The 14,621-nt window shown below is 42.2% G+C and overlaps 1 protein-coding gene across 1 annotated transcript; it reads left to right on the top strand.

The window, feature by feature from the left end:
• The first annotated feature begins 331 nt into the window (after positions 1-331).
• On the top strand, positions 332-12,366 carry znf365 (zinc finger protein 365). Its single transcript, XM_069659182.1, has 6 exons — positions 332-429; positions 1,540-2,210; positions 6,516-6,825; positions 7,732-7,903; positions 8,714-8,760; positions 11,357-12,366. The coding sequence occupies exons 2-6, from the start codon at positions 1,550-1,552 to the stop codon at positions 11,580-11,582; spliced, it is 1,416 nt and encodes a 471-aa protein (XP_069515283.1). The 5' UTR covers positions 332-429; positions 1,540-1,549; the 3' UTR covers positions 11,583-12,366.
• The last annotated feature ends 2,255 nt before the right edge of the window (positions 12,367-14,621 follow it).

The following is a 14,621-nucleotide window of genomic DNA, read 5'->3' as shown; positions in this document are numbered from 1 at the left end:
AGCTATACTGTATGTAATATACAAATGCAATGAGCTAGGTAAGAGTAAAGCAATTAGAGTATAAGCAGTAAAAATTATAGAATGTATTCAATATTGAAACAGTACAAATGTTTTGAATCTAAATTGTTTCAATGCAGTAAAAAATGGAAAGGAAACAACATATACAGGAAAAATCATAGGAAAAAAAAGTGCACCCAACAAAATCCTTACCGGATGTAACGTTCACATTGAATTATCTGATTTTATTTTGAAAGATGTAACCGGATGTTTTGTTATTACTCAGCCGTGGCTAACTTGATGGCGATGCTCTCCGTCTCTCCTGAATGAATGACATCATGCGGGCTTCTGTCTGTCTCCATCTGCGACATGACACCGTCGGACAGTAACGGTCACAGGTTTATTTACAAATCTGGCGTTACACTGCACGCGGTAAGAGCAGCACGTTACCGGTTTCCTGTTTAATAATGATTCAGCGATTGTTTCTGTTAGCTAGCTAACGTTAGCCTGTGCTGTACGGAGCAGAGCAGCAAGCAGGTAGAGCTGACGTTACAGCTGGATAATAATGCAAAGGATTATGTGAGGAATTAATTGACCTGTTACGCAGTTTATTAAATGAACAGTGAAGGGAATAAACAATGTCCCGCTTTTTTTTTTGTCTGGAGAATAAAGCCGCTGTTAGCTGCTTTGGTCAACTGCTGTCATACAGTCTGTCCTCTTTATTTAATGTTGGCTCAGTGGGACACATTTTCAACGCAAATCAATGTTTTATCATGCTGCTACATAATGTTAAATTTCTCTTCACAAATTTAAAGAGAGAACACGCGAATTCGTGTCTTTTTTGCTATGTTTGCTGGTATATTGTTTCACTCTTGGAGAAGACTTAGAACCATTTCATCCAGCCTGATTAAAATTGAATTAAGTTGAACTGGAAAATTGCAACAAAAAAAAGTATATTCACTCAAATGTTGTAGTTTTACAAAAGTGTTTCCATTTTAAGGTACTTAATACAGTACCTTGAGTCCAAATCTTAACAGCTACTTTACAGGCTTACATCATTTAAATAAATTAATTCACCAATACATTTTATCTTATATTTTTTATGGATTGTGCAATACAGCATAATAAAGAATATATACATTAGTTCCATCTTTGCCAGCTGCTGCATTATGGGGGGTTAACACATAAATGCATCACTAATTATAATCCAGTGATTGCATTATTCCTGATAAGTAGTCATTTTTGGTACTTTTCATGTTCATACTTATGTACTTAGGTAACATTTGACATGTTTTGTTTGATAAAAGACTTAAAGGGTTAACTGACAAAATAAATGATAAACTATGTCTTAGCTGTGAATTTGTCTGTTATTTCCTGATTTATTGATTGAATCATTGATTGAAAAATCCTCACAGTTCAGAGGATAGAACCTGAGATTTTGTGGCGCTTGCACTTGACTAGTTATCATTTCACAAAATCGTTTATGACTTTCTTTATTAATTGTTTCAGCCCTGATTGCCTCCATGTTTTTCTCTGTTCCAGGTGTAGAGTGATGCAGCAGAAGTTTTGCTCCAGAGGTTCTGGGTCTTTCCTCTTGGAGAGGAACGGGCAGGCCTGTGGCGCCATCACCGTCACTTCCTGCGACCTCCCCTTCCGCTGCCCCCGCTGTGGTGAGCAGGAGCGCTTCTGCAGCCTGGCCTCGCTCCGCGCCCACCTGGAGTTCCGACACTCGTACCGATCACCAGACGTGACCACCAGCGGCTTCAGCATTACCGGCAAACTCCCCGACCCGCTGACTGCTGCGATCCCCTGGCACGACATGAGCCTCCCGACCCGCAGAGGGCAGCACAGCACGGGGCGGCCGCCTCACGCCCGCTCCCTCAGTGACAGCAGAGACAGCGGATACCTCCACTCCTACAGATCTGTGAGGAGACGCACACAGAGTGTCGGGGTGGGGACACAGGCTGATGAAGAGGAGGATGATGAAGACGAAGAGGAAGGAGGGACAGAGGATGAAGATGTAGGAGAAGAGGAGGAGGATGATGAAGGTGAAGAGAGAGATGGAGGTAGAAATGAAGAGGATATGAAAATGTCCACAAGAAAGTCAGAGGCAGGCCACCATCACCTGAACCATCATCACCTCCCATTCCCTCCTCCAGCTCCTCTCGGTCCCTCTCTAGACCCGGACCTGGACCTAGACCTGGGCCTGGTCGGTGCGTTCAGACTTACATCCTTACTCACATTCTTACTTTCCAAATTCAAGGGTTGACTAGGCAAATGGAGGAAAGTTCTTATTGGCAAAGATTTTGGTATGAAGTCACAAGCAGTCTGATGATCAGACAGGTGGGATTTAAAGATATAATCTCGAAGATTTCAGTTTCGTTCTCTTTGGCGGCACTGTATGGCGATAAAAGGCAATGGCGGGCGCATGCATCCCAAATAACCAGACGTCCACGTTTGGCTCCGGTTGTAACTCTTGATTTTCCTCGCTGGTGGTCGCTTTTCCTTTTTAGACTGCCTTCATCTGAGCGTTGTATTTGTTTCTTTTTCTTTGGATTATCACTAATTTTTGAAGTTGTATCTGTAGTCATCGATCTTTTCTTTGTTTGTTCAGCCATAGTAGATTACTGTTTACTCGCAACACTTGCAGAGGCCGGAAAAGCAGCAGCTTAGCTCCGCCTACCCTCTCTGGCAGACCAACCACCGCTAGGTGATGGAAAATGCGTCACTGACCGGGAGCTGCTTGTAATTTTTTCCATGAATGTTGCCAACGACATCCAGTCCATAATAATATGATATACTTCAAATGCAAAGGCTTTCATCAGTGGGCCATAGGCTCAATCACCATTGTGTTACCTCATTCGGTGATAGATAGTGACTTAACAGACATTTATTGATATGAAAATTTGGGAGATTATTACTTACAACATTATTGATAGAGCAGAACTTAAAACTTTGTTCATTTATTATTCAGATCATTAGAATAAATATTTTAGTGAACGAAGCGAGAATTTATAAAATAATAGAGACAAATCAGAAAATGAAGTATCAATGCCTTTTAGAATGAATAGGTCCTGAAGTGCGTTAAGACACACAAAGTACATTGATCTGACCTTGAGGAGAGAGCTCAGTAAGCATGATCGCAACAAGTTTACAAGTCGCTATTTTTAGTTCTTTTCTTGGCCTTTTTGAAAGCAACAGTTGAGAGATGACGGGACGTTAAAAAGAAAGAGATGGCGAATGACAAGAGTAGGGCTGCAACTAATGATTATTTTTGCTGTCGACTAATCTATGGATTACTTTTTTAGTCACAATTATTTGGCGCACCTATTTTGGACTCCCATTTTACCTCACCTGATTCAGTCTGCACACAAATTCTACCTGTTGTCAGTATCTGACAACAAAAGTTTCCAAAGCAAATTAAAATAACGACACATAAAACATGCACTTGTAACATAGTAAATATATTTTTAAGACAATATATCATTGTCATCGCAATGAAGAAATAAATTAAATAATACAAACTTAAAGTGCAAGTAGTCTTTACACAAAGAATATGTGCAAATAAGTCACTCAAAATAGCAGCTGTTAACCTGCCTTGCAGTTAAAACCAACTAAAGGATGGCTTTCCTTAAAGTAAGTTATGTTCATAAAAGTAAAAAAACAAATAGCCCATCCTATTTGAAGTCTTGGCGGGTCTTGAAGTCCAAAAGGTTAAATAAAGCTTAATGTAAACAATCAATAAAACACTTCCAGCCCAAATGACTGAACAAGTTTACGATTTCTTTAAATTGCAGTGCAGGAACGTAAGCATGTCAACACGTTCAGGTGTGAGGCTGGCTCTCTTTTTTGAGGCTATGTTTCCAGCTGCCGAGAAGAGACCCTCAGATGGTGTAGAAGTAGCTGGAATGCACAAGAATGACTCGGCTAGTGATGCAAGTGTTGGATATTTTGCCTCATTTGACTTCCACCAAGATAGGGGACTCTCTGTCTTTGAGAGAGGCAGCTCTCCAAAGCACATCAGATGAAAATTAGCCATGTGACTAAGTCTGGCATGTTACAATTACTTTCACATGTTAAATAACAAGCACTATTCTTATTCAATATATATTAATATTATAAACATGACCTCATTTGTGATGGCTTGGTTGTCAGAATCCTGTACTTTGTTCTCACTGTCACTGTCTGTTGAGGAGTCACACCCGAGCAGTGTATCAGTGGCTGAAACAGTTCTCTCAGCTGAGGGAATGGCTTTGTCATTCTCACTGCCATGTTTTTTTCCTTATAGTGCCTTGCATGGACTGTCGTGCCAGAGCTTGGACTTTATTCTGAACATTGAACCTCTCCTCAGGTGTCAGGAATTTCAGTTTCCTAAATCGTGGATCTAATGCAGCTGCGATGATCTGTCTGCTTGGATTATCACTTGTGACTGTGACCTCTTTAGACCAGCGTGCAGTGCTCTCCTCTGAAGCAACTGCCTGAAAGGCCTGAACAGGAGCTGCATCATATGTGGTGTGAGTGGACTTCAAAAGCCCTCTGACCAGAGGAGGCAGGGCAGATACAGTCACGTAGCTTTCACCACTCAAGTAGAGACAGTGGCACGTTCAAAGGCCTGAAGAGCTTTAGCCAGTTCCTCTAGCAGGGCCCTCTGATCTGCTTTCAGGTCGAGGCATTGTTTCCCACTCTTTGTTACTGTGGGGTCAGACAGTGTCGCAGTCAGCGGCCATGTCTGTTCAAGCAGACGAGTCATCGTGTAAAAGGTGCTGTTCCACCTAGTAGAGACATCTTGAATAAGTTTATGTTGGGTCCCCATCTGTTGCTGTTTGTTTTTCAGTGTGCTTGAAGTGCTCCACGAGACACCCCGCTGCTCCAAGTGTTTTAGTGATCTGAGGGTGTTTCAGAGCATGACTGATCACCAATTGCAAAGTGTGTCCTGCGCAGCGGATTGACACCCACCCATGCTTTTCTTGCAACATGGTTGCAGCCAGGACAATATTGGAGCCACTGTCATGGACAACCGCCACAATCGTGCTTGCAGAGATCTCAAACTTTGCTACGGCCTGCTCAATCCATGCAGCAATGTTGGATCCAGTGTGTCGTTCTTCCGGCGGCATGGTTGTGAGGCAGAGTTCTCGTGAGCTCCCACTCATCACTTATAAAGATATGCCTCTGTGGCAACACTGTTCCAGGCATCAGCTGTCAGGGCAATCTTGTTGTTAGTTAATTTAAGAGCATCTTTAATGTTACCCACAATAGTTTCATATTTTGACTCCATGAGTTTTGTGAAATGAGTTCTGGATGGCAAGGTGTAGCCTGGATGGAAGGTCTGGATCATCTGCTTGAAGCCATCATCCTCAACCATGGATAGTGCTCTCATGTCCATGACTATCATGTTGAGGATGCTCTCTGTCAAGACCTCAGCCATTTGAGGGGTGCATGAGCCTCTCCTCATGACAAACTCATCCACACGCCTTTGCTTAGCACTACTAAAATAGAGAGAACAAAATAGAGAGGTGTATTATTTTACAATGTAAAGGCTATGTATCATGTTTTATCACAGTGCAAAACCTAATACAAATTATCACTGATTTCTTACTGATTAAATATATTACAAATTAATTATTAATGTGCTCCAAAACACAGAATTAGTTGTTATTAAGTGGAGAAGGTTTACAATTCAGAAAATGCTAGTCTTAACAGGAACAGGAAATGTATACGTCATGGCAAGCTTCGCCAAAATTCACTAACTACAGCAAATTAGGCACTTAATGACATTACGGTATTATATATTTAGCATTTAATTTAAAGGCTGCTGGCTAAAGCACAAAGTGGTCGGTAATTGAAAATAAAAGACACCAGGGCTCCAGGGTGTTTGCGTTTAAGACGTTCGTGCATCGCCGTAGTGCTGCCATGAAATGAGAGTTGGACTTTGCAGAGTTTGCACTTAACGTGTTTCGGTGTTTTGTTTTCAATGAAATGTTCCCAAACTTTGGAAACTTTGGGTGGGGTTTTACGAGCCTCGTCCTCTGCGCTTTCTTCCATAGTTCATGTGTTCTTCTCCTCTGTTTCCGTGAAGAATGTAAACAGTGGGGGCGATACTGCCCCTGCACTTTATGTAGTGCACTGCAGTTAGAAATGTGATTTTACCATAATACAACAACAATGTACAACAGTAATATGACGCATCGACGCTAAAATTCCGCGTCGACGGTAATCAATTATGTCGACTAATCGTTGCAGCCCTAGACAAGAGATGCTGTGGTTCATGGTCGGACTCGGCTCCATGACATTTCAGACACTAGGATGTTTTGAACTTGCAGCAGGGCAAATACAGGAACCTACACTACGATGACCTCAGTTTTAGCCGACTGCTTTTACTCATGCAGCAGAACTTTTAACGCGTAGTGAAAGAAAAAACTTTTTTGGAAGAGAAAAAAATGGTTGATGAAAATAGAAATTCTTCCTACCAGACAGTCATGCTTACAGCCACAGTAACTCCTGTCTCCTGTACCCACCAGAGCAGAACTCGTACTCCGGTTTGGAGACGGCAGCAGCCTCGGCTGCAGTTCGACGGCGGCTGGCCAGCATCCTGCGGGCGGCCGACAGCACCATGCAGCGCCGGCTGGCCAAGGTGAGCACGGAGCTCGCACAGACTGACACTGAGCTACTGTGCGAGCGCGCTCACTCGCAGCACCTGGCCCAGGAGAGACAGGAAGTGGCCGACAGGGAGAGGTCACTGAGCCGGCAGGTGGATGTGGCTGTCATGGTGATCGCCGCGCTGAGGGAGCAGCTCAATGCCTCCGAGAACGAGCTGGAGCGTAGAGAGAGGTAAACGTGCAGCAGGTTAGACTGATGTGGGCTTCTGAAAGATTTAAAGGGAAACTCGGTGTCCTCAAGTGATGTCATTTGAGTCAGCTTAGGTTGGGTGTGTAGATTGCAAGTTTGAAAGTTGATTAATCTGTTGGTATGGAGGTAGGCTTACAGGAAAAAGTTAGGCAGGCAGGAGAGATAAAATCATACAGCCTAAAATATCTCAAAGCAGAACAGTTACTGGCAAACTAACACCATCAAGGATCCAGAGTATTTTTGGTGAGGCTGAGACCGCTGAGCTGAAGGGGCTGATCAGAGAAGTGGGAACAGGTGAGCAGATGGTTGGGCTGGGTGGGAAGAAAAGAGGGAAAGTCCAAGGACCTCTCGGGGGTGGATGGAAATAGAAAATCTGGCTGGAGAGGAGGAACAGGAGGACAGACTGAAACATCACAAGTCTGACATTAACAGACTCTTTGCTCTTAATGTAACCCCTTTAGCTGTGACGCTGCTGACTTAGTGAGATACTCCAGAGATTTAGTGTTTAAGTTCTGTAAAGTTTAGGGACTCGCGAGAGACAAAACTGCAGCAGCAGAGGCTGAGATAACCTTTTAGTCTCTTGTGTAGGTCAAACTGCAAAATCATTGTACCCCACAATGCCGACTCAATAACTCAATAATGTTGTCTGTTAGAACTTTCCTGCCTCCTCTTCTTAAAACTACATATTAAGGGTTATTTTACAGACCTTGAAAAGCTCCTTCAGAGACATTAAGCAGCTCTTTCACACACTGAGCAGGTGTGAGTAAAATGACTGATTTCTAAAATGTGTGAAATAGACCTTTAAAGCCAGGGGCACTGGTTTCCTTGTTTGCATTAACAGTATTATTTATTCCAGTGCTGTTGTTGAGTATCATTGTCGTCTTTCAGGGAGGTGATAACCATCCAGAAGTTTCTAGAAGCGGCAGCTCGACAGGAGACGTGCGGGAAAGTTAGAATCCAGCAATTCATCGAGAACCTGCTGAGACGCATCGCTCTGGCCGAGAGACTGGTGGAGTATTACCAGGTCAACGGCAGCCCGCAGCAGTGCAGCCACTACAAGGTACAATGACATACTGAGTCTCAGGGCAGGAAAGGACCTGAGTATATTTACTTTAGGGTGGAACTTGTACAGTAACTTAAAGCCCCCCTCCAGTGAAAATCAAGTGTTTAACCTTGTAAACATCTCCATGTGGTGTTCTTCATGTGCTTCAAGACATATCAGGGACAACATAAGCAGTCATCTCCATGGCTGGGCCTGTCTGCTTTTAAACTGCAGTGTACCAAGGACAGGCTGAACAACACGTTTTCAGATTGGCAGGTTTGAGACGTCACAAACCTAAGGAGCCAATCATGTTAATGGACGGGGTGACGCTATGCATATCATTATGTGTAACCTATGGCAACCACTTCGGTGATGTGCGAGCCAGCTGTAACCGCCATCGTAATTTTTGACTACTAATGTTAACATTACTACTACTAATTACTACATTTCAAGCTAGCTAAGTTTCAACAAGTTGCCACTAAACGATGGCAGAGACGTGTTTTGTTTTTGGCTGTAATTTTAAGAAAGGAAAAACGTAGCACATAGTGCGGGCACTATGCAGATTTAATGAGGGAGAAGGAGGAGATGCCGTGGGAGGAAGATAATTAAACATATTTAGCAGAAAAAGCATATCAAACACAATTTATTATTTCAAGCAGAGCATTTTATGTCTCAAAACATGACTGGAGCTGCTCTTCAAAAGATGAAGTCTGCATACCAACACAGGTGTTTTCAATCACCCTGTCTGATTACCATCAAGCTCTATGTAGTAATGAGAATGCTCACAGTAATTGTTCTGACCTTTGACCTTTTCTGTGTTCCCTTTAGTACCACCAGCCAACTGATAATGGACCTCACAGAATCACTAAAAGCAGGTGAGTCGTCACTTTCTTGGTTGTTTTACAACCTTGTAACTCAAACATGAGTCAAATGCGGATTTGTTTTTAAATTATCAAACACAATCTAATCCACACAGCTCGGGCAACATCACACCAGGCAGGCAAATTCTTTGGAAGTGTTCAAAGATGGATAAATTATTAAATGGTGCCAAAAAATAAATTGACAGACAGACAAACGGATAACAGACTCTGCCATGTTTGGCTTGAAAAATCAGTTTAAAAAGTAGCAGGATTCGACATTTAAAAACACTGAACTGAGTTTAGACATTCTATCAGATTCCTTTTACAGCTCTGTTTTTATATTCACTATTGTTTTTAATCGTACCATTTAACCAGATGCATGATTGCAGTCAGCTAGTTGGCTGAAGTTAGTGGCAGCAGGGCTCTCAGGCCCCGGTGGCTTTTGCCTTTATTCGATTGGATAGCTGAAGATAGGAAATATGGGGAGTAGAGAGTAGGGGATGCACCAAATGATCGGCAGACCTGGAGTCAAGCCTGAGATCAGTACGTCGAGGACTGTAGCATATATACACGGGGCGCCTGCTCTACCAACTGAGCTCAACCTGCGCCACCATGATCCGGTTGTTTTAAGGAGGGGGGATCTTCTGTTCATTCCTAAAATATATAAATATAGGGCCAAGGTTTAAAAATACAGGAATGCTCCTTTAATCACTAACCACACAGTAAAAAGGCCTGTTGGTCAGCAGGAGTCCTCCTCTAACAGCGCAGGTAAACTGCTGCTCCAGTCTGCTGTTCCTCTGAATCAAAGCCAAAAGGTGACAGAGTGGCTGCTAAATCATTCATGAGGTCTCTTGGTGTCGTCTGTCGGGTTTCCATGTTGCCGTCATGTTTCATTACTTGCTAACATGTGAAACTTTGTCCTTCCACTCAGTCACTGGAGCGGGACTAGCTGCCTGCCTGTGTGCTGATGAAAGTGTGTTTGCGTGAGTCACCTGTGCATCATGATCACCAGCATTCTGTTGAGTCAGAGTCACACTTTTACTTGTGCTACAGGGACTGATTTGTTACATGCTGGCATTTGTCTCCTATGTTAAAGCTGAACTTTTGACTTTATGTATCCACAGTTTGGTGTTATTTACATATCCAGCAGTTACAGAGCAACATGATGAGTGGTGTTTGTGTCCACCTGATGAATGTAAGTCCAGTATTCTCTCTCTTTTAGCTCCTTTTTGGTCTCCACCAGCTCCTGAGGGAAATAACTGGCTCTTTACAGGCTCCATTATGTTCGCAAGCTAGTCTCTAACCCTGCCTGTATGCTGTTTGCTGCTGAGCATTAGTGTACTTTAGCTTTTTCCCTGAAAACAACTCTATGACAGCACGGAGAGTAAACCACAACAGTAGACTTATTGTTGTGGGCAAGCTGCAGAAACACTGTAGGGATCAGATATGTGGGTTTTCTTCGTTTTTTATTGTTTGAGGTATGTTTAAGCTCTTTTAATTATGGCGTCCTCTTGTGTACGTGCCAGGAGAATTTGCATAACCAACAGTTAACCTTTGCCTTCCTATATTCAGAAAATGGTAGTGGATTTTGCTATTTTGCCAGATTTTTGGAAATTCTGTCATAATTTAGACTCAATTTAGATCCAAACTTTGTTACAATGTAATTTCAGACGCTTTTGTCCAAAGCGACGTACATCTGAGAGTTACAGAACAGACACAACAGAAGCAACGATCAAGACAGGAGGGAACAACGTCAGTAAGTGCCAACAAACAGCTTCAAGTGCGATCGGACACAGGCGCCGACAGGTGGTGCACAGGGCAACTTCAACATGATCAATATAGTCACCATCATCATGAATATCCTTATCAACAACAACATCCTCAATGACATCATCATCAATAGCATCAAGTTTGGAGGTGTTCAGAAAGAGCAAGAGGTGACAGTGACTCGACGGACCGAATGGAGTTTGGTAGCTTGTTCCAACACCGGGGACTACAGAGGAGAAGAGTCTAGTTAGCGACTTAGGGCCCTGTTGTGATGGGAGTACCAGGTACCTTTTGTAGGCAGTGCGTAGTGGGCGGGAGGGAGTGCAGACCTTAGATGAGGGAGTTCAGGTAGGCAGGAGCCGTTTTTGTTGCTGTTTTGTAAGTGAGCAACAGGGTTTTGAATTTGATACGAGCAGCAACTGGGAGCCAGTGGAGGGATATGAGCAGTGGAGTGACGTGCTGTTTTGGGTTGATTGAAGACCAGTCACGCTGCTGTGTTCTGGGTCATCTGCAGAGGTTTGAATGCACATGCAGGAAGGCCTGCCAGTAGGGAGTTGCACTAGTCAATGCGTGATATCATGAGAGCCTGTACCAGCAGTTGTGTTACATGCTCTGAAAGGTAGGGTCTGATCTTCCTGATGTTGTACAGGACAAATCGACACGACCGAGCAATCAAGGCGACATGAACCATGAAGGTTAGCTGGTCGTCAATCATGACAACCAGGTTGTGGGCAGACATAAGAAAGGTCTTATGTAACTTTGATAACAGCTTTCATTTGTAAAAGCTGGTGTGGTTTAAATCCTCTTTGTGTGTTCATTGTTCATGTTCTTGTATCAATACCAGGTCGGCAGGAGGTCAGCTGTCCTCGTCTGGTTTCCATGATAACAGAACCCACTCTTCCTCCCAGTTTGGCGGCCGTCACGCATTCTCGAAAGTGGGAGGGGAACGAGACCGGGAGCGGGAGCACCGAGAGCGGCTGGCGCAGTCGTCCAGGCTGTTCTGCAGACCCGAACACAGAGACGACATCTGGAACCACCAGCGGCGCCGCTCTGCCGGGTACGAGGCGTAGAACTGTAGAGAAAATACCAGAGGAGAGGAGGAGTCAGCTAAAACTTTATCATCAGTGACTTTATTCCAGTGTGTTAAACTGTGGAAAAGTACTATCAGGTCACATTCACAACAAGCTTCTTTTGAGCACTTCATCTCAACTCTGACTCTGGGATTCCTGTCTTTAGTCTGAAAGAAAATACTCCAGTAATCCCATAAAAACTGGACAAGAAGAGTACAGACGGTCCTTTATGATTAAACAGCTTCGACTGAAATCTCTCAAATGACAGGACAGCAATAAACAAGTGATTTCTAAGTCATGGCGACATTTTTTAAATGGCATATTTACATTGTTTGCTAGGCGATGACTTCAGCAGAAATAGGAACTTAAACAGATAATTATATAATCTTATTTTGGAATGGATTGCACCTCTGCTAAATTTAAATAGTGTTAGTGACTTTCCTGCATTTTACAGGATGTTTAAACACATCTACACTAAATTGGGACTTAATTGAACACAATTTTAACTTAAAGCTTTTGTCACTTACCCCCAGAAACATTTTCACTAAGTGAAGTTTCTTTAGCAACTTTGATTTTTATAAATCATAAAAATAATATGCTAAGATTAAATAAAAATATAAATCAGTCTTTTATCTTTTACTGCGTCTCGGCTTCGGGCAGTAAGAGAATAAATAACACATCACATAAAACAGCAACTACAACTGCATAACAGGGTTAAAGAACAAAATGCAATAATATATATTACTGCATGTTCACATTGTCGCTGTATTCAAGTACAAAAAAAGTGTATTGTGAAGGTTTTTTATAGATTGCATATAAAGTACTTTTCCACAGATTATTACATTAAACTTCTGAGTATCCAAACATGTAAAATGAACAACAGCCTGCAGTCTTTTGTCTAATTTCTCAGCACAAATCATGATACATATTAGAATATAACATCTCAGTCCTCAGTGATGAACACGTTCTGATTCCTCTCCTCTGTATTTTAGAGAAACTTCAGGTAAATATCTGCTTTTATATTCATCTACTTATTTGAGATTTAAGTACTGTTGAGGTTAAATCATGGGAATTTTTTCTGAATCCAGTGGAATGAGGAGGAACAGATCCCAGTGAAGTTGTTGACACGTCCTCTCCTCTGGTTGAACCTTTACTTATTGGTATGGTTCCCCCCAAAAACACTCCCAAGCAGTCCACTTATCTCCTCTCTGTCTGTGCTTTGACAGCCAAATGTCTGTGAGCATTACCTTTGATCATCTTCATAGTTGACCGTTCACAAAACCCTGGAGTAGAGCAGTGTGCTTGTCTTCTCAAATGTAAGCTACAACAGTTAGCATGTACAGCTAGCTACCACCACTACCTACTCTCAACTGTTTTCTTAAACCTGCATTCTCTGCTATGGCCAGTAGGGGGCATCTCTGTTGGTTGCATAAATCATCCAGCTGTATTTCTCTATGAGAAAATGAGCCTACTTATCACTTGATTTATTGCCTCTGTGAAAATAATTTCTAATGAGTATTTGGTCTCAATTACTAGTTTTATGTCTTCTTTAATACAGCATGATGTCTATAATGATGAATCCCATTAGCAGTTAGTTTCCTCAAAGACACTCTGAGTAGTCGACTGTTCATTTGTTCAGTATGTCAATTTTATTTAAAGCCTGTTTTTCGCTAGCCAAAATTAGCACCCCAATTTATACCACAGTTGAATATTAATTATTGATAGAGCTAGCACTAGCGTTGCCTGTTAGCATTTGCTAAGCCCTCACTCCTCTCGAGCTCCACCATCTCATCCAAATGCGGTCACTTTTGTCTCCAATATACTAAGATAGCTACCTTTAAATGCCAAACTCCAGGCTTCTGAACAGCAGCCCACACACCTCTTGGTGAAGCCACCGTGGCTTTGTCCACTTCTTATATACAGTCTCTGTCAGAGGTTGGGTTAACATTTAATATAAACGGCCACATAGACCACAAGCACATCGCCTGTGTATTATATCTCCAGTGTGTGGGAGCCGGTCTTGGATGTTAGTTTGAGCTAACGTTAGCAGCTGTTTAATGGATTTGGAATAGATTACACTCCAGCAACTTCAACCAAGATAGTGTTCAGTCCCCAAAACAAGTGAGTTTGTCCTGCAAGCTCTCGTAATGTTACAGGTCAGAAGATACAGTTTGACAGTAAGAGTGATTAGCTAGCTAACAACAATGCTGTTACTTGACTTCTTGTGTTTAACATAGATCTTTACCTGGTGAGGATGCTGACTTTTTACCTGCGTGGTATTATTAGTGTGGCCTTCAAGCCCATATATATGACCCATTTACAGAATTTTAATTACTAAAAAATTCAGTTTAAAACATTAGCTCAGAGTCTTCAACCAATTCATGGAGTTAGCTTAAAAGCTTGCTAACTACAACCGCTCACAAGAGCCTCATTTTAGTCGACAAAAATTACGTTAAAAAAAAGAATCTGGTTCTTTCCACATCTATCTGAAATCAACAAGGCTTTGTTTGAAATGTATCAGAATTTTTGAACATTAAAAATGCCCCTTTTAATCATTATAAACTCCTTATGCGCTGTGTGAGAAAAGCTTCATTAAATGAAGCTCATTCTAACATCCAACCTGCACCACCACCAGCATCACGACTCCCTCCAGAATCAGAGAAATAGCCCTGATAATGGGGTTAACTTATAACAGGGTTTAAACTGAAATATAATACACACTTTATCAGCCACACTTAATATCTTTGTAATATCTGTCTAGTCTTTTCTTCTTTCACCAGCAGCTTCCTCTTACAGGGTCAGACAGATGCTTCTGTCACCAGGAGAGTCTCTTATAAGACTCCTTATTGCTAAAATGGAGCATTCATTTCAGTAATATAGTTTATTTTAAGTCATATTGTCACATGATAAAAAACATAAGAAGCTCTTATTGATATCTGTAAATAAAATGGTGGTTTATAATCTAATCTAAATAGGAACAAATATGTCATTGACACGTTGTCTCGTGGCGCCCTTGCAGCGTGGCGCCCTCGCAGCTCT

This window comes from Semicossyphus pulcher, unplaced genomic scaffold, assembly GCF_022749685.1.
Source record: "Semicossyphus pulcher isolate SPU_LCO1_2020_fin unplaced genomic scaffold, fSemPul1.0.p SCAF_12, whole genome shotgun sequence".
Taxonomy (NCBI): domain Eukaryota; kingdom Metazoa; phylum Chordata; class Actinopteri; order Labriformes; family Labridae; genus Semicossyphus; species Semicossyphus pulcher.
This window is presented reverse-complemented; position numbering and strand designations above follow the sequence as displayed.